The sequence below is a fragment of the Canis lupus genome, chromosome 8, assembly GCF_011100685.1.
Source record: "Canis lupus familiaris isolate Mischka breed German Shepherd chromosome 8, alternate assembly UU_Cfam_GSD_1.0, whole genome shotgun sequence".
NCBI lineage: Eukaryota > Metazoa > Chordata > Mammalia > Carnivora > Canidae > Canis > Canis lupus.
In genome coordinates, this window is record NC_049229.1 from 60,168,001 (window position 1) to 60,186,698 (window position 18,698).

Consider the following 18,698-nt stretch of genomic DNA (forward strand, 5'->3'; position numbering starts at 1 on the left):
TGGCCCTTGCAGAGGAAGGCAGCTTTGCTTTGTTCCTGGGATGGGAGTTGAAAATGTAACTGCTGTGAAGTGCCTGTGCTGATGAAGTGTGTTCATTGTGTCTTCTCTCCCTCTTGTGTGGGTTCAGATAGGACAGAGGTTGAGAATCTTTTAATTCATAGCCTCATTGTCAACTGTCAAACTTAATGTTTTTCTAAAAACCCATTTGATCAGGTCATTTCCCCACCTGGAAACCTCTCCTGATTCTTTATGACTTATAGATCAGAATCCATACTCATTGACATTCTTTATGCCTCGGCTTTCCCTGCCACTCAGCCCACCACACACATCCCTCCACTTTCAGCACATTTCTCAGCAGGTCTTAGATTCCTCTTGTCTTATGAGAGTCTCTGCCTTTCTCCATGCAGTTTCCTCTGCTGTTTCTTGTCTGGCTCCCTCTCTTCCCTCTGGTTATTCCTGCGTATTCCTTTCACATCCGCTTCACATGTCGATCATCTTAGGCTTTGTCTTGATTCCCCAGCTGGAGTAGGTTTCCTGTATCCTCCCAAAACCTTGTTCTTACTCCTTTAGGGTTAGCTTTTAGTTTATGCTGTTCTGAAATTGTGTGTACATCTATTTTTCTATTTTTTTTTCTTTGTGTACCCAGCGCAGTGTTCAGTTCTCAGGTTTTTGGTTTGTTCAGTTAAATGAACATGAATGGACATCTTATGGATTTTGGTCTGTTATTTGCCTATTAACCTTAAGCACAACTCATTGACTTTTGTCAGTTGATGGCATATTAATAGGTCATCCCTCTGGGCTCTTGGCATATTTTATAAAGTAGTCAGGCTTAAGCATATTATAGATGACATGAGCTGCAGTTATTTGCACTGAAGGTCAGTGTTTTCTTTGCTGTATTTTTTTTTTAAATGCCTGTTCATCTTAAATTCTTTTCCAATATAGTCTGCATAGAAATTATGCCAGGAGAATTCTTTTCATCAAGATGTGTTCTAAGTGACACTGTGCTAACTGAAGAAAACATATCTTAGAAAACTTTTTAAGCAGTCTTTGTATCATAGTTCTAGGGAATATGAGAATTTTTCTTTATATTTTTAGAAAATATTGTTGTACTTAGAGTAAGTTTATATTGTTCATGTCCCATTAGCTGCCTCACATAAGAACCTTTCTGTACTGTAATCAGGGAGTGTTGATTAGAAGCCCTAGGTAATGGACCGTTAATGAGGAAAGGAATACCCTTGAAAAGATGTTTGGCAAAGAATTGCAGTGCTATTCCTGGGTAGAGCCGTTGGGATTTTTCTTTGAAAATAATTACAAATATATGAAAGATTGACATTCTTCTCACGTGTGTGATGTTGGGAATGCAAGGTATATTCAAAAGTAAACATTTATGGCCAATTTTTTTGGCTCAGATTACTATGACATGGAATCCATGGTCCATGCAGACACAAGATCATTTATTCTGAAGAAGCCAAAGCTGTCTGAGGAAATAGTAGTGGCATCAAACCAAGAGTCGGGGATGAAGACTGCAGATACCCTTCGGGTACTTTCAGGACACCTTATGCAGACACGGTAGATGGTTTCTTTTTCTTGTGTAGCTTTTTATGTTGATTAGCTAGTGCAGGTTAACCATTAGTTCCCCGCTTCCCTCCTCCCCATCCTAGCCCCCAGTGTAGAATGCTTTGAGTTAGTCATGAGGCCATGAATGGTAAGCCAAATTCAGTTTCCAGGAATTTCAGTTCATCTTTCTTGTTCAGAAATTCATTAACCTACAAATAAGTTGATGTATGATTTAGTTCTGTAAATAAGATTCTTTCCTTTAAGCACATTCAGGAAATGAAATGTAAAAGTCAGGTGATCAAAATCACGAAATCTCCACACAGAGAGTTAGATTGGGTTGGGCTGATTTTTCCCTTAGAAAATGGAATATTCTTCCCTTAGAAAATGGAATAAAGGAACAAACATACAGATAATAAAACCAGTGTAAATATAGAACTTTTGGCCATTGTGTTCTGAGCATAGATGCTGATTTTTCAGTTTATCCATGTAACCCTATGAAGATCAAATGGACGATGATGTTCAGGGTGGAGGGGATACTATCCTGAGTGCAGCCTGGAGGGTCGCTGGCGGTAATGCCACAGCAATTGGCCGTAGCTCTGGCGTGTTAGCGGAAGCCACCAGGGCTGTACCTGGAAGTCCTACTGAGTTTGTTTGGTGTTTTTCTACTGAAGAGACCACCAACAAGTAAGGGAGTGATAGTTCTGCTGAAGAGCACTGTAGGAGGCTCAGCGTTTTGTGTTTGTTTCCCTAATTCTATGGTATTTTCTATCTGTCTGGCAGAGATCTTGTACAACCAGATAAACCTGCAAGTCCCAAGTTTATAGTGACGCTGGATGGTGTCCCCAGCCCCCCAGGATACATGTCAGATCAAGAGGAGGACATGTGCTTTGAAGGAGTGAAACCTGTAAACCAAACTGCAGCCTCAAACAAGGGACTCAGAGGTCTCCTCCACCCACAGCAGTTGCAGTTGATGAGCAGGCAGCTCGATGACCCAAATGGTAGCTTTTTAAATGGTGTGTTGAGAGCTCAGATTTTCCCTTTCCAGGGTGCTGTCATTGTGCAGGAAATCTGGGACCGGTCTCTTTACCTGGAATGAATATTGGTTGGAGGCTTCGCTTTTATTTGTAATTCAGTAGTGGCTTTTTTTCTTTTCTTAGACAAAACAATGAGTTGCATTTGAGACTGTCCTGTGTGTGTTTCTTAGTGGGCTGCTGCTTCAGTGCTGTCATGGGGTTCACCTCTTAACCAGGCCTGCTAGAGGATGAACTATCATTCTTGCTACACTGTTTACTTTTTTCCTTTAGAAACTACACTTGCCCATAACAGCAAGAGTCTCTTCTAATTAACTTGACAAAAAATTGAATTTGGATTTTGATTCTTATTTTACCTCAGTGAAATTCCTTTGAAAGAAAGGAGTTTCTCACCTAATCTGTCCAAGATATTGCATGGAAGTTTAGTAAAGACCTTATGTTTAAATTAACTAGTATCAAAGCACATAGTATTTAGAAGTAGGATGAACTTTGTTCAGATCACAGCCTGCTTTTTAGGCAGATGACTCTATATCACTCACTCTTCTCTCCCTGGACCTGGTGTCAGGTGCACATACTGCTGCACATTTTTGTCTGTGACGGAGAATGGTAGTTGTGTACTCATATCTTGTAAAATGTTTAGAAACACCTTCATTGGGAGAGGAGACAGTTACTGAAATTTAAAAATGAATAGTATCAAAGAAAAAACAGTAATGGGGTTTTGATATTTTTGTAAGTTAATCCTCTTGGCAGAGACTTGAAGATGGATTCAGTACCTTTTTCAGTCACTAAAAAATATAGCCTGTAGTGGGGAGATCGGGAGTGAGTGAGGAGATTGTCGCACTGAATACTCTTTAGGCTGAGTTAATGTCCTCGTTTTGATTGGTGGAGGGAGGAGTTGACAGTCTGACCCTATCAAAAGGAAGAAAAAAATTTTTTTTAAAGATTTTATTTGAGAGAGAGAAGCATGAGTTGGGATGGGAGGAGGAGGCAGAGGGAGAAGCAGACTCCCTGCTGGGCAGGGAGCCTGATGCAGGGTGCTGGGTTCGACTCAGAACTCTGGGATCATGACTGGAGCTGGCAGCGGATGTCTGACTGAGCCACCTAGGCGACCCAGAAGAAAAAATTTTAAATGATAAAAGTGGCTGAGGATTGCCATAGTCCTACAGTACAGATTTCTCCCATTTGTCTCAAATGAGAGAAAAATTAGGGTCAGCTTTTGTTTGCATGCAGATGTGTGAGTTAGGCTTTACTGGTGTGTACGTCCTCACAGCGCCCCTCTGGAACATGTTAGACTTCTTGCCTAGGGTTCATGAGTTGTGGCCCTTCTGGAGGGTAGGGTGATGAGCGGCGAGCCTCCTGTACCATTGCTTTGATCTGGGACTCACTGGTTCACTGCTGCCAGAGGATGAAGCTTTGCCGAAGTTAGAGCATAAGTGAGGCCCGAGGGACTCCAAATAACAGTCACAAAGAGGCTCTGGTCTCCCCCCATCCAAGCAGGGAATTTGAAACTTCGTGAGTGCTTTTGCTGGCAAAAAGTCCAGTGTTTCGAGGCGGCTATCAGCAGCACTCCCTGCCTTCCCCTGCCCATTGAATGGCAGCACAGATTTTTTTCTTTTTTTTAAGATTTTTACTTATTTATTATGAGAGACAGAGTGAGAAGACAGAGAGGCAGAGATACAGGTTGAGGGAGAAGGGCTCCCTGCAAGGAGCCCAATGTAGGACGTGGTCCTGGATCCTGGGAATCATGCCCCGGGCCAAAGGCTCAACTTCTGAGCCACCCAGGGGTCCTGGCAGCACAGATTTTTGTAGCTTGTAGTAAAAAATGAATTTGCTTAATCTTAAACAAAAGTGTTAATGGCTTTTGAAGTAAATGTTGGGGAAAACCGGAATCAGACCTCTGTGTATATGATCTAACATTTCTAGTAGAAGGATAATGTTTCCTTGTAAAGTATTTAACTATTTTAATATTGCCCATGAGTATCTGCTCCCATTTTCCAACCGACCTGCACTTGGGTGTTCTGTTAACTTGTTTCATGTGGACTGTGTTCCCATGTATATACTGTAGACTAACGTGTGTTCCTTTGGAGGAGGGTAGGACGCCTTTCCACAGGCAGGATATCAGAAACCTTTAAAATTGGAGAAAACAACTCTTCCCGGTCATGCAGGATTTTATTGGCAATTAAGGATACTTTTATATCCTGGAGCTAAACAGTGACTACTATTTTAAGAGTAGGATGGAAAACTGTGTATCAGGCATAGTTTTACAGTAGCTCTTTGGTCCTCCTGTCTGGCTCCGGGACTGGGTTTGTGTCTTGTTCTCCTGCAGTGAAGACCGAGGTTGGGTCACTGGATCAGTATGTTCTCAGGATACCGCTACACTGTGAGGTTCTGACTGGTTGCCTACTTTGCAGTTTTGTTTCCTTCAGTCATAAAACTTCTAAGGAAGACGTTCTTTTCTTTTTGCATAGATAAGGAGACTTGACCACAGTGTCTAGCTCAGCTAAGCTACAGAGTCAGAACTGTCCGATCTCAGGCAAAAGGACTAGAGCAATGTGGTTGAAGTGATACTTGGTTTTATAATTACGAATGTGAACCCTACTATGTAATACCCATGATGGCTTTTTTTTTTTTAATTTTTATTTATTTATGATAGTCACACAGAGAGAGAGAGAGAGGCAGAGACACAGGCAGAGGGAGAAGCAGGCTCCATGCACCGGGAGCCCGATGTGGGATTCGATCCCGGGTCTCCAGGATCGCGCCCTGGGCCAAAGGCAGGCGCCAAACTGCTGCGCCACCCAGGGATCCCCCATGATGGCTTTTTAAAATTTTTTTAAAGCTAGGGTGTCTTGGTTCAGAAGTTGAAGGTCATTATGGTGTTTGGACATGAATTTATTGGGCTATTCTGTTTCAAATATACATCGTTGCCAGTATTTAAACTTGTATGTCATGTAAAAAGGTTTTAAGCTTTCTCTGAATTGGGAGACAATCTGGCAACCTGGGGCCTGCTTTCCCACACACTGGTGATTGATTACACTGTCCTTGGACACAACCTTCAGAGGGAGTGGCAGGCAGTGAGCCCGTGGATGGTGCGTGCACGTGCTCTCCTGGCTGCTCTTACTCTCCTGGGTTTCCTCCACACCAAGGCTGTCTGCCTCTGATCATCTTAGACCCAGCCACACTCCCTGCTTGGTGATCTGCAGGTCCCTGGAGGTGATGGCATTTTGTGATCCATTTTAAGCAAAAATACTTTTCCTATTGATGTGAGTTTTTATCATCTGGACTTTGAACTGTGTATATACCTCAGTGGGAATGCTTTTGTGTATGATCCACTCATCATGGTGTCTGGACAGGAGAATTACTAGCTCACGTGTGTGTGTGTATGCGCGCCCGCGCTTAAGATTCACTTATTTGAGAACATGAGCAGGGGGAAGGGCAGATTTTCCACTGAACATAGAGCCCGATACGGGGCTTGATCCCAGGACCCCCGAGATCATGACCTGAGCCAAAGCCGGACACTTAACTCACTGAGCCACCTGGGAGCCTCATTTCATGTTCTTTCTCACCTTGTGTTTGCAGTTTTTCTTTTTATTGGCTCCCTACTTGGCATTCTTCCCTCTCATTTTAATTCAGCTCTGAAATAATATTGAGCACTGGGGCTTGGGGTGAGAACTTTGGCTCTAGTTGCAGCATCCCTGTCTGCTCTGCTTTTCACAGTGAGAACCGCAGTTGACTTCCTGGTGACCTTTTCTAACAGGCTCTTAACCTGTGTGAACCAGAGTATCAGACTCGTTTATTTTGTATGACTGTAGTAAACCTAGAAGATGTAAGATTTTAAGACTGAGTTTTAAATGTATTAAAGGTGCCATGTACTGAATCGATCATACTTCATGAGATATTTTTCTTTCCTTTTCTAGCTGAAATGAGTGAACTGAGTGTGGTCCAGAAGCCAGAAAAACTTCTGGAGCGTTGCAAGTACTGGCCTGCCTGTAAAAATGGGGATGAGTGTGCTTACCATCATCCTGTTTCACCTTGCAAGTGAGTAGCAACAAGCTGATTCTGATTTTCAGGTTAATTTCTAGATCTTAGAGCTTACTCCATTTGTTTTCTTTGAACAAGTTTGACTTGTATACCTGAATGCCGTGACACTTAACCATTGTCCCCAGAGTAGCACACTTGTGTAATAGAGGTGTGTGTTCCTTTGAGGGAGTGGGGAGGTGGGAGGAGGCTTCTCTGTACCCTTAAGAGATGTTTCTGTAACTGCCCTGCTTTGTATGTGTTGTTCATAGACCTATTCACAGCTTTTAAGGCACTGGGGAAAAACTAGTTACAGGTCATGACAAAACATTTTGGACTTAGTTGGCTGGTTCAGTGGCATGAGCTTTTGAGAGATGGCTTTTATATTTTAAAAATACGTGTATATTTTTTGGGCCCTAGAAGTGGAATCTCCATATTTTGACTTCCTTATGGAAGTTTTGATGTGAGAATAATTTGGATATACACGGAGGGAGACCACAGGATGAGTCTCTCTCTCGCTCTTTTTTTTTTTTTTTTTTTTTTTTTAGTGGTGCTTTGCTGCACATATGTTATGCTCAGTATATTGAGTTTGCTTCATAAAATATTGCAAACATGGATCTTAAAGAGTAAGTGGTGTGATTCTTAACACAAAAAAAATCCCGTTGTCTTTCATGGTCGTGACTTAAGTTGAAAATCTTTTATTACCCTAGGCTTTGGAACAGACAACTGTGTCTTTTGAAATCTGGCCTCATTTAAAAATTGAGTTTCCCAGGGCACCTGCTGGCTCAGTCAGTAGAGCATGCGAATCTTGATCTCTGTGTTGTGAATTCAAGCCCCATGTTAGGCACAGAATATAGTTTAAGAAAAAATGGGAGTTTTCCTTTTTACGATACTGTGTTTCTCAAAACAAGTAGTGATGGAATGTAAGGAACCTTTCTACAAAAAAACGAATGATGCATTGAGAAGATTAAATGTGAAAAATGTTTTTTGTTTTATAGAGCCTTCCCCAATTGTAAATTTGCTGAAAAATGTTTATTTGTTCATCCAAATTGTAAATACGATGCAAAATGTACTAAACCAGATTGTCCCTTCACTCATATGAGTAGAAGAATTCCAGTACTGCCTCCAAAACCAGGTTAGTGATCCTATTATGTACTACTAAATTTAGCTAAAAAAGGGAAAATGACATTTTGAGATTATAAACTGAGTTTAAAAGGAAAAAAAAAAAAAGGAATAATTTTAGAAATTATGTCAGAATCAATTAACCTAACCAGTCTTTAAAGAGTAGGCGTGCCAATTTAGGATCATTCTGAAGTTTTTTATCTAATGAATATATAGATTTTCTCGTTGTATATTAAAAATGGTTCTCATAAAAACATCGGATTGCATTACAAATTATTCTTCCAAATTTGATCAATCTTTGTCCTCGTTCTTGTCAGCAATCGCAACACCAGCACCACCTTCTAGTAGTCAACTGTGCCGTTATTTCCCTGCTTGTAAGAAAATGGAATGTCCCTTCTATCATCCAAAAGTAAGAATTTTCATTTTCCCAAAAATTATTAAAATTAGTGAGAAGTTTTCAATTCTGAGGCCTGGAAGAGCACTAGCAAATTGAAGGTCATGTGTGCCCATGGTCTTCCCCCACCTCTTCCCTGCCCCACATCACTGTTTTTGTTAGGGAGTTAACATTCCGGTCTTGAAGACCTCGAGTTTTCTTAGTTGCATGAGCTCCTATCTGGTCCTTTCGGGCAGGTCTGAAACTGAGGTTCGTATTCTGAGCTCTTAGTGAAACTCCTCTTTGCTTAGCGTTCCCATTCCTCTCTGCCCCTAAAAGTGTGGGTGGTTTGTGGAGTGTTTTTCCTCCCCACCTCATGTCAAACTGAGATGATGAAATCCAGTAGTGCTTGTACTGATGGTCTAAATCGTCTGTGTGCTAAAGATGGACGCATCTGCACTTGTTTATTTAATGATCAGAGTGAATGATCCCTCTGAACTAGAAGCCTGAAAGCTGCCTGAAAGGCCTCACTGCGGTTGGGTGTCAGGGTTTCCAGGGCTCGGTGGATAGAGGGATGCTGGGCTGATGTGCAGGGTGGAGAGAGGTTTGTATTGTATATGCAAAGGTTCTTTTTGAAATTTTACTGTTATTCTTTGACTAGAATTTTGTGTCTGGGGGCAGGGGTGTTCATCTTTCCAGGTCTCAGTATTAAAATACTGTTAGACTGTATATATATGGTGCCATCATATGTTTGTCTCAAATTGCCTTGTTTTTATTTGCATTAGCTTTGCAAACATTGAGACTCTGTTGTTTGTATTTAGCACTGCAGATTTAACACTCAGTGTACAAGACCTGACTGCACATTTTATCATCCCACCATTACTGTGCCACCACGACATGCCTTGAAATGGATTCGACCTCAAACCAGGTAAAGATGAAAGAACAGCTTTTCTAATTGCCACATGTTCTTAAAATTTTTTTTTTAAGATTTATTTATTCATGAGAGAGAGAAAGAGGCAGAGAAGCTCGGCTCCATGCAGGGAGCCCAATGTGGGGCTCGATCCTGGGTCTCCAGGATCATGCCATGAGCTGCAGGCGGCGCTAAACCACTGAGGCACCCAGGCTGCCCTACATGTTCTTAAATTTACAAAGTATACAGATTTGGAGGAAGTGATCATTTTCTCACTTTTGGAAACTGTTGTTTCCAAATTTTGTTTTACCAGCGATTACTTATTCACCTCAATAATCTCCAGATTCGATTTACCTTCTGAATATGTTCTGCTCACAAATCTCCCATCAGTTTTCTTGGCATAAGGATGACATGTGTTGAAACTTTCCTAATCCTTTATGTAACTTATATATAATTATTGTTTTTTAAAAATCTGGTATTTGTTGTGTGAAAATACTCTTTTTAGGCAGGTATATATGGATGTAAAGCAGTTAATTTTTTTTGTTTGTTTATTCAGTGAATGACACTCAGTCCTCCTTGGCAGAAGATTGTGGAGTTTCCATCTACTGACGAAAATATTCTGCAGAACTTGTCAAATCTTTGAAACTTGGAATATATTGCTTTCATAATATGAAGTTTATTGCCTATCTGAAGTGTCTAATTTTTCAAGTTTGTAAGTTTATTAAGTGGTTTTAACATTGGGTGTTTTTTGTTGTTTGTTTTGACTCTGAAAAGACCATTTAAGGAAAAGCTGAATTCTATTAAAACATTTGAGGCGTGTTTGTACGCTACTATTTCAAGTATCAGCATTTACAATGTGGTGGTGGTGTCAGGATTGGGGCTACAGTGTCACTACTATGTATTTAGAGAGAGGAGCACTTTTATTCTAAAAAGTTGGATTGCATTCACTTTTCCGAAGGATTATCCACTGTGAAAACAGAAGAGTGGCCAAAAGTGCAGAGGCAGCTTAAAACAGTCATTTGTTCCTTTTTAATTTTAAGTGAATTTAGTTTGAAAAGCATGATAATTAATACAGGCTGCTTTGTCTTACCTCCGGATAAAGATGGGTCAGGTAAAAAATAGAATGGCCAATGCAAAAAACGGTGAAGAGTTCCTTAAAATGCTTTCATTTACTATTAACATAAACATACACTTTTTAAATAAATATTTGGGGGCTGAATTATCACAAAATTATACAAATTTTTTTTTTTTTTTTTTTTTACAATTCTATATACAGAATGTATCAGAAAACAGACTTTAAACTCACAGGATTAGAGCTATACATATATTCTCACATTCTGAAAAATAACATTTTCAGAAATAACTCCACAGAAAAGTTTTTAAATGTAAAAATTGGATTTGAATAGTATATTTTAAATGACTGACTACAGAAATCAGATGGGTAAAACTGAAAAACAGGACTAAACTTTTGGACTATTGATTCAGTACACAGTTTTCTGTATGTGGTTTTTGAAGTAGTTAAGGCAAGAAGTGTCAGATGCTTTAGAAATAAATAACCAACGGATCACTGACCTTAAAGACTGATGTACAGCAGTTTTTTTTAAAAACAAAGCTGAAAGTGGTTAGAACAGATTGAATTAATGCAGAAGATAGAAAGACTCAAACATTCTCAGGACCAAATTAAACTAACAACAAAAAGGTTCATGGACTTATTAGTTAGTTCTATACCCAAGGGATAACGAAACAGGAGTAAAAGTCCATGTTAAAGAGCATGAAACCAGCAGTCTATGTTGTGGCCGTTGCTTTTCTCTCGGAAGCAGAAAGAAAGAACCAGCTATGAAACCATCTATAAGTTGCACTTCGCGGTGCCAGTTCCTAAGACAAAAATATATGAAACCTTAGAAGAGGAACGACTGTGCACAGGAGAGGCTTGGGTGAAGTGAGCATCTTGCTTCATTCTAAAAAGCTGACTCCTTTGAATTTAAGGCATTTGTTCATTCCAGTGCTAAGTTTCTTCTGCAAAGATGTAGTTTAAGTTGTATTTCTAGACACTTAAGTGAACTTTGAGGGCCACTATTTATAAATGGCATTCATAATTCTACTACAGCAATGGGAAAAAGGGCTTAAGTGGTTTGGTTCAGCCGTTTTACAAGTCGGTAACATGCTAACATTGGATATTTTCTGCCACTTAATAAACAGTGCCTGGAAACACACTGAAGAGTTTAAGGTTGCCTTTCAGCTGCTGGGATTTCTGGGCAAGCTAAGGTTGACTGTAGATTAAGTTATCCAACAAATGTTTAAAATGAACCACTGTCAAAAAGCATCACCACAAGGGAGCGAGTTGCTGGCGGTGCCCGAAGTCTCAGGTGACAGACTGAGGAGCTTAGATACAGCACAAACATGTAAATCTCTGGGTTAAAAAACAAAACAAAACAAAAAAAAACCCACCACCACCACAGGGCCAACTCCTCATGACCTGTCTTGGTCACTCACCTCCCCTTCGCTGATGGTGGTATAATATAAACACAGTGGCTGTGGGAGGACTACCTGCACTCAACGTGAGCGAAGTGCTGGAGCTGACAGTCACAGGCTGGCTTCTCAGCTGGCCACGTGGAGGAACAGAGCTGCCGTGGAAGCACTTTTGTCCTATAGGGTTCACTTGCTTAAGGTTAGAATTAGCGTTTCTACCTGTACTAATGGAAATGGGATTTCTCTGTAGCCAAAAGCCGGCAAGCCTTGGCTCAGAAGGAACATCTGAAACTGCAAGAGGCTGAAGACAGGGCAGGGGGAGAGGGTGGTTCAGGGGAATATAATTTATTGAATGGCTTTTAATGATCTACACAGATAGAAATTTAATATTAGTGTACTCTAAAATTTGACTTCATTTAGGAGAATCCACCGATGTGAATATGATCTTATGTTTGAAGCTTCTTCATGCCTTAATCAGTCCTTCAGACACAGCTACTGCTCGGTACTCAGTCACCCGTCAGGCTCTCTGATGCCATTCAGCCGTTTTCTGTTGTTAGTATTTACAAGGTGTTGGGCATACAAAATAGATCAGGAATCTTCATGTCTGGTCAAACCAAACTTCCAGAAACCTGAAGGGGTCTATAATGCTACAAAGATAACACATTAAAATAAAAATTCATAGGACCGATAGAGCATCTTCAACTTTATCACACTTAGAAAAATATATTTTTAAATAGCAATCTACATAATCTCCAATCTTCAGGAAACTACAGACAGGCTAAACAGCAAATTCCTGAACGGCAAGTACTGATCTTTGGCAGCGTTAAAGTGAATAGGGATAAAGGTCTAAGTGAAGCCCTAATCCACCAACAAGGAATTTTAATGGACAAGTTTACAAGTGGACCTGTATTCATTCTTTTTGGAAGTCAGCCTATGGGGTGGCATACATCAGATTAGTTAATTTTTCCAGTAGAAAAAAAAAAAGCTATAAAAATTTTATTTCAAGAGCTACTAAGTTGTTTAACTTGGTAAATGTGACCTTGAACACTTCAGTGTTTGTTATATCACATCTTCAAATACTCAGTATGCTCTCCCAGTTAACTACTATCGCCTAAAACTTTAATTTGTACACCACTGGAAATGACTTCATTGTACTACTTTTTCATTAATGAAGCTATAATTGTGTTTCAGTTTTTCAGCTTAGAGGCTAGGACTTCTGAACAGAAAAGGATCGACAGCTCAGAAATGAAAATGTAGTGATCATATACTACTAACTTTGGATTTATTCCTGAATGTAAAACTGCCAGGAGGAAAATGTCCTTTATAAAAAGAGGTTTCTGGGTGCTTTAAGTAGCATTCTATTCTCAGTAAAGCTTGTGTGTATCTCCTTGGGGAAAACAATGTTTGCCTTTTAAAAACTGTGATCCTCTAGGGTGTGTTTCATCTCCTCATGTAAACCACAAGGATAAAATAAGTCATTAAATAATGAACCTTGGAAATAAAATATAAATTCTAAAAAAGAAAACGTTTTGGTAAAGAGAGGATGAAAATGACACAAGTCGAGTTTTTAAGGTTGTTTTTGAGAAGTGCTGTCTCTTGAACGTCCCTAGCAGCCCTGCCAAGTTTGCACACACTCCCAGAATGGGGGGCTGGCTTTCACGGAGTACGTACTCAACCCCTTCTGGAAGTAACTATCTGGCAGTGAATGGATTATGGACAGTTAGCCAGTGCATACAGCAAACAGTCTGAACTTATCTGTCTTCTATTGTGATGACTCTGGGCATTTGTCCCTGTTACAACCCTAAATTAGCACCACTTGCCCACGCAAGGTTTGGTTCTGTTTTTTTGTTGTTCCTCTTCTGTAATTCTGGACTCTCAAGGCTGTTCGTTACATGGAGTCTACTCAGCATCCATAGCTTTCAGTGAGGCATATGTACACACTTCCAGACAAATAAACTGCAATCCAAAAAAAAAGTGAGTTCATTATATTTCTAGATTTTCAGAAATTTAATGAGCTTTCAAATCATACCTATGTAAAATTTTTCATTAACTCCTTTTATTTTGTACTTCCATAGTTTGCACCTCCACCCCCAGGCAGCCACCCTGTTATCTACCTTACATGTTGCTGACTCAGAGTCTACAATATACTGATGTGAAATCTCTTACTACCTCATGAGAGATGGTCTGCTCTTTTTTGGGCTGAGAAAGCTACCAACCTGCAGTCATCCCCTCCAGCACTGATGACATGTCGATCACCGCTGGTAAATCGAATATTTGTCACATGAGGTGAATGACCCAAGAACCTTTTGTGCTTTGCCTGAAAAGCAATGAGAAACAAAAGGGCTAATCACAGCTTTATTAGGATAGTTTGCAAAGATGGGGTTACCTGCAGGCATGGGGAGATAATCTCTAAAAGCTTTTATTTTTATTTCAGAGTAAGGGATTAGTAAATTTCAAAAAACATTTTAGGAACCTGTATTAAAAAATGTCTCCAAAATCAGGAGACAGTAACATATTTAGCTATTAAATTATGGGGAAAGAGGTACTAATCTAAGTTGCTAGTAAAACTACATAAAAAAATTAAAGCAGACTTACAAATTTTTCAGGACACGGGAAGTCAAATAACTTAACCATGCCAAAGTCATCTCCTGTCACAAGGCTGATTCCTGAATGAGATACGCAGGCACAGTTGACATTGGCTTTCTCAGCGTGTCTGGACCAGATTCCCATGACTTCATCCCCTAGAATACTAGAGGGAAGGAATAAAAGAAAATCCATCATAGCAAACAGATGAATTACCAAAAAAGTTTTTTGGTAATTCGTCTCTACATCTCTACTTAATATGTGATTTAAAATTAAAAGATGCTTATGCTTTAGGAATTTAAGTTTTAAAAATTAAAAAATTGGCTTCTCATGGTTACCTGTTATACAGCAAACTTAAAAGGTCCCATTTCTAATAGCTTCAAGATGGCATTTAGATAATGCAATTGCTTCATAGTACCCAGTACGTGGTTTTATTGCCTATGATTAAGCCTCATGTGTTAAGGAAAATATCAGGGCATCTTTAAAGGCTTTTAACCTTGATAAAAGCATGCGAGTGTGTTCAGTGAAGAGGAATCCCAGCTGAGCCCATCGTTCTTTCTTAGGAAGAACTCAAGATAGGTAATAAACTTAAAACTCAATTACTACTCCCCAGCGGGATGGCTCTATTCAGAAGTAGGATTTTCCAGTCTTCCTGACTGACCTTTGGTCCTTACCTAGTCCACGTAGCCCAAGTGATCCTGTCCATGGTGGCGTGGTCCATGACGGGTTTTCCTGAAGGCACTTCATAGACCTGCCGTTTATAGCAACCAGTGGAGACCTTTTGTGGTATTAAAATGGGACGAGAATTCCATTACGTGACTGACATCAGAAGGCCATGGGATGCTAGCAAAATGTGCTCTTTGATTTACATTTCTAACATTAACAACGACTACAAATGTCTGTTAGAAAAAAATGGAGAGGAGGACTGATGGGGATAGGCTGTTAATGCAGAAACAGTGAAGCATAAAAAAGCAAGAACTTGGAAAGCTCTGGAACTCCAGTGTTTTCAGGAAGTTCTTGCCCAACGTGGGGCTTGGACTTCAAGACCCCAAGATCAAGAATCACAATAATAGGCCTCCTCAGCCAGACGCCCCTGGGCTGGTTGGTTGTTTTGAAAGGTTTTAAGTCCTCCCTCCACACCCAACGTGGAGCTCAAACTCACAACTAGGAGATCAAGAGTTGCATGCTCTGCCGACTGAGCCAGCCAGGCATCCCTAAAACTTAAGAGGTTTTATTTTTTAAAGATTTTATTTATTCATGGGAGAGACAGAGGCAGAGACACACAGGCAGAGGGGGAAGCAGGCTCCCTGCAGGGAGGCCAATGGGGGACTTGATCCCAGGACCCCAGGGTCATGCCCTGAGCTGAAGGCGTGCTCTACCACCAAGCCACCTGTGTAGGCCCCAAAGTTAGCAGGTTTTTTTTATATATATATACATGTATTTTTTATTGGTGTTCAATTTGCCAACATCTAGAATAACACCCAGTGCTCATCCCATCAAGTGCCCCCCTCAGTGCCCGTCACCCAGTCGCCCCACCCACCTCCCTTTCTACCACCCCTAGTTCGTTGAAGTTAGGAGTTTTAAACGCCTCCACTGACAGTCTAGGAACCTAGTGTGGACTGGGTTTATAGCGTCGGTACTGTACCTGGAGATGTCTGCTATCTGCAGAGAAGTCCATCTGAATGACAAAACTGGGAATGTCTCTGCAGTAGCTGATTCTGTTAAGGGTGGGGCCCAATGTTAGGTCGTAAAAGTCCACCGAGTTCTCACTAGAGCCAACGGCCAGAAACCGGGAATCTGGACTAAATCTGGAGAGGTAATAAAAACATGACAGACGCATCAGATCACATGGAATTGTATAACGTTTCAGACCAGTGACTTGCTTGCTTTCTTCCACCTTTCAAAATGGGTGTGCTCTGGCCTCACATAGATTCATCTGACACCGCTGATTGTGTATACGGAGAGAATATAGTATGTGTTACATAAAACAAAAATCTTATATTTTCCTTCAATTTTAGGTAGCTCCTGAATTTACATCTGATTTCTTTAAAAATAAGTTTTGAGCTTGTTAAGCTCAAAGTAGCTTATAAGCTACTAATAAATACGTAACTCTTAAGTTACACAACACCGAATTTACCAAGGTAGGTAAACTGGTATCTGGACACCTGGTATCTTCACAGCAAAAACACAGACCAGCTTCATTCAACTCAGGTTAGCAGGGGAAGGGACACTACCTGAAGCTTAGAGGTTATCGTAAGACACATATGTGTCTTGTGGTCATGGGAAATAGGGGACAATTCAGTTGAGCTTCTTTAGGGAAACTGGGGGCCTGTAAGAGGTTTATATATTAAAATTTTGAGGAAGGTTTCATATGTAAAAGAGTTTTACTAATGAGTGCAAGCTTTTGACAGAACGGGATTCACTAACTGATCTTGACCACACCGAAGTACTCAGTAAATGGCAGCCACTGTCTCAATGAACTTAGGCACTGGACCAGAAAGGATCAAGAAAGGGCTTATTTTTAGTTTAGTTTTTTTTTTTTTAAGATTTTATTTATTCAGGGATCCCTGGGTGGCGCAGCGGTTTGGCGCCTGCCTTTGGCCCAGGGCGCGATCCTGAAGACCCGGGATCGAATCCCACATCGGGCTCCCAGTGCATGGAGCCTGCTTCTCCCTCTGCCTGTGTCTCTGCCTCTCTCTCTTTCTCTCTCTGTGACTATCATAAATAAATAAAAATTAAAAAAAAAAAAAGATTTTATTTATTCATGAGAGAGACACTGAGGCAGAGACACAGGAAGAAGCAGGCTCCCTATGGGAAGCCCAATGCGGGACTCGATCCCAGGACCCAGGAATCATGACCTGAGCTGAAAGCAGACACTCAACCGCTGAGCCACCCAGGCGTGCCCCCCATCCCCGCTTTTTTTTTCTTCTTAAATTTTATTTTCGAGAGAGAGCAAGCAAGTGAGCAGGAGAGGAGCAGAGGGAGATAGAAACTCCAGCAGACTCCCTGCTGAGCGTGGAACCCAGTGCAGGGCTGGATCCCAGGCCCTGACATACAACCTGACCTGAAACCAAGGGTTGGACACTTAACCGACTGAGCCACCCAGGTGCCCCTAGGTTCAAGTAAAGTTTAGTTTGATTCAGACTTGGGTACAGATGTTTGATGAGTATTAATTTTTTTTTAAAGATTTTATTTATTTGAGAAAGAGTTGGGATGGGCAGAGGGAGAGAGAGAAACAGGCTCCCTGCTGAGGGAGCCCAACGAGGGGCTGCATCCCAGGACCCCAGGATCACGACCTGAGCCAAAGTCAGACGCTTGACCCAACTGAGCCACCAGGGTGGTGCCCTGACGTGTACTGACGAAATGAGTGATTATATATTCCATTGAGAGCTGGGGTTATAACTTTAGTTTCCAGGCTGACAACTCAGGATGAATGGCTCTCCTTAGTACAGTGGACATATTCTTGGAAGGACATGTTCTGTGGTACTTACTCCAGATATTCCCTGAATTCATGTGGCACTGTGGTTGGTGTCACTGGGTTGATAATTTTAGCAAGCAGTAAATAAGTATAAAAGAGCCACATTTCAGGGTCCAATTTCTGATGTCTTTAAATGCGACAGGCATTAAGGACCTGTTTTAAAATGTAACCTGGGTCATTTAAGAACATATATACTAAAAATTCTATTCCATTTGTTGACTAACCTGATATCATGGATTGCACATCGTCTGTCTCTCTTCTTTCCCCATATTTTTAGAGAGCTCACCAGTAAAATAATAAATTCTCCATTTTTCATTCCAATAGCCACCATATCCCCTTCAGGGCTGTAGCACACGGTACGAGCAGCATGTCCCAAATTCACTTTGTTTAACATCTTCTGCGTAAGAACCAAGAGTTATAGAGAACTACATTAAATAGAGTGCTTAAAGTAAACCGGTTTCTCTTCAAAATTCTCAATATAATTCTCAAATAGTTCTTCACATGTTAACAATTTAGGACTTCCATGCTCCTTTAGAAATTATAACTGTAAGAAAGAAAACTCTGTACCTACTTTATCAGCAATATCCCAGAGTCTCACTGTCCCATCTTCTGCAGCAGAAAGGAAAAAATCTCTGGAAGGATGTGTCACCAGTCCCCATATGGGTCCATCCACATGGCCATTAACTAAGATATTACATGCTGCATTTTTCTCTCCAACTTCAATTATCTCAGCGTTCCTTGTCCCAACTAGGATCTTGCCCTGAAACACAAATGGGACCCAATACATTTACTGTGATACAAAATCGCTTTCAATAACAGGAAGGACCCTACTGACCTCCTTTCAGAGAACTTTCTGCTTTGCATAATCTAGTAGCAAGCCAGTCATTAGCTCATGTGGTTTTCTTTGACCAGAGGCAACCTGCAGGAGCACTGGGCTGGGCTGTATGTCAGAGTCCAGGCTCTAAGATAATACACCTGACTTTTCTAGTCAAAGTTTTGACTTTGATTCTATTTTATCTGAAGATCTCCAAAGAGGTGTAAGTGCACTGGGATACAGGAAGAAGTACTGGATTTTAGTTAAAAAGTAAGTATAAATAAAGGTAAGCTTGACTAATAAATATATGGACTGAGGGTAATACATGTATATGATTTATAAATATG

At 40.7% G+C, this 18,698-nt stretch overlaps 2 protein-coding genes across 12 annotated transcripts in view; one reads left to right on the forward strand and one right to left on the reverse strand.

Annotated features, from left to right (window-relative positions):
* The window catches only part of ZC3H14 (zinc finger CCCH-type containing 14), a 54,649-nt gene extending 43,429 nt beyond the window's left edge, over nt 1-11,220 (forward strand). For 2 of the 4 annotated variants that reach the window (XM_038545517.1, XM_038545518.1), the window contains 5 exons: nt 6,503-6,623; nt 7,601-7,737; nt 8,042-8,133; nt 8,919-9,025; nt 9,564-11,220. In XM_038545517.1, the coding sequence (XP_038401445.1) occupies nt 6,503-6,623; nt 7,601-7,737; nt 8,042-8,133; nt 8,919-9,025; nt 9,564-9,570 (464 nt within the window). In that variant the 3' untranslated portion in view covers nt 9,571-11,220. Of the gene's footprint in view, nt 1-1,409; nt 1,570-2,337; nt 2,571-6,502; nt 6,624-7,600; nt 7,738-8,041; nt 8,134-8,918; nt 9,026-9,563 lie in introns of all 4 variants that reach the window. The other 2 variants (XM_038545515.1, XM_038545516.1) reach the window with 2 other exon arrangements.
* Nucleotides 10,155-18,698, reverse strand: part of EML5 (EMAP like 5) — a 183,087-nt gene continuing 174,543 nt past the window's right edge. For 6 of the 8 annotated variants that reach the window (XM_038545507.1, XM_038545503.1, XM_038545506.1 and 3 more), the window contains 7 exons: nt 18,109-18,297; nt 17,762-17,934; nt 15,705-15,867; nt 14,734-14,837; nt 14,072-14,225; nt 13,693-13,793; nt 10,155-13,432 (listed from right to left, as the gene is read on the reverse strand). In XM_038545507.1, coding sequence (XP_038401435.1) covers nt 13,396-13,432; nt 13,693-13,793; nt 14,072-14,225; nt 14,734-14,837; nt 15,705-15,867; nt 17,762-17,934; nt 18,109-18,297 — 921 coding nt within the window. In that variant the 3' untranslated portion in view covers nt 10,155-13,395. The remainder of the gene's footprint in view (nt 13,433-13,692; nt 13,794-14,071; nt 14,226-14,733; nt 14,838-15,704; nt 15,868-17,761; nt 17,935-18,108; nt 18,298-18,698) is intronic. The other 2 variants (XR_005363659.1, XM_038545504.1) reach the window with 2 other exon arrangements.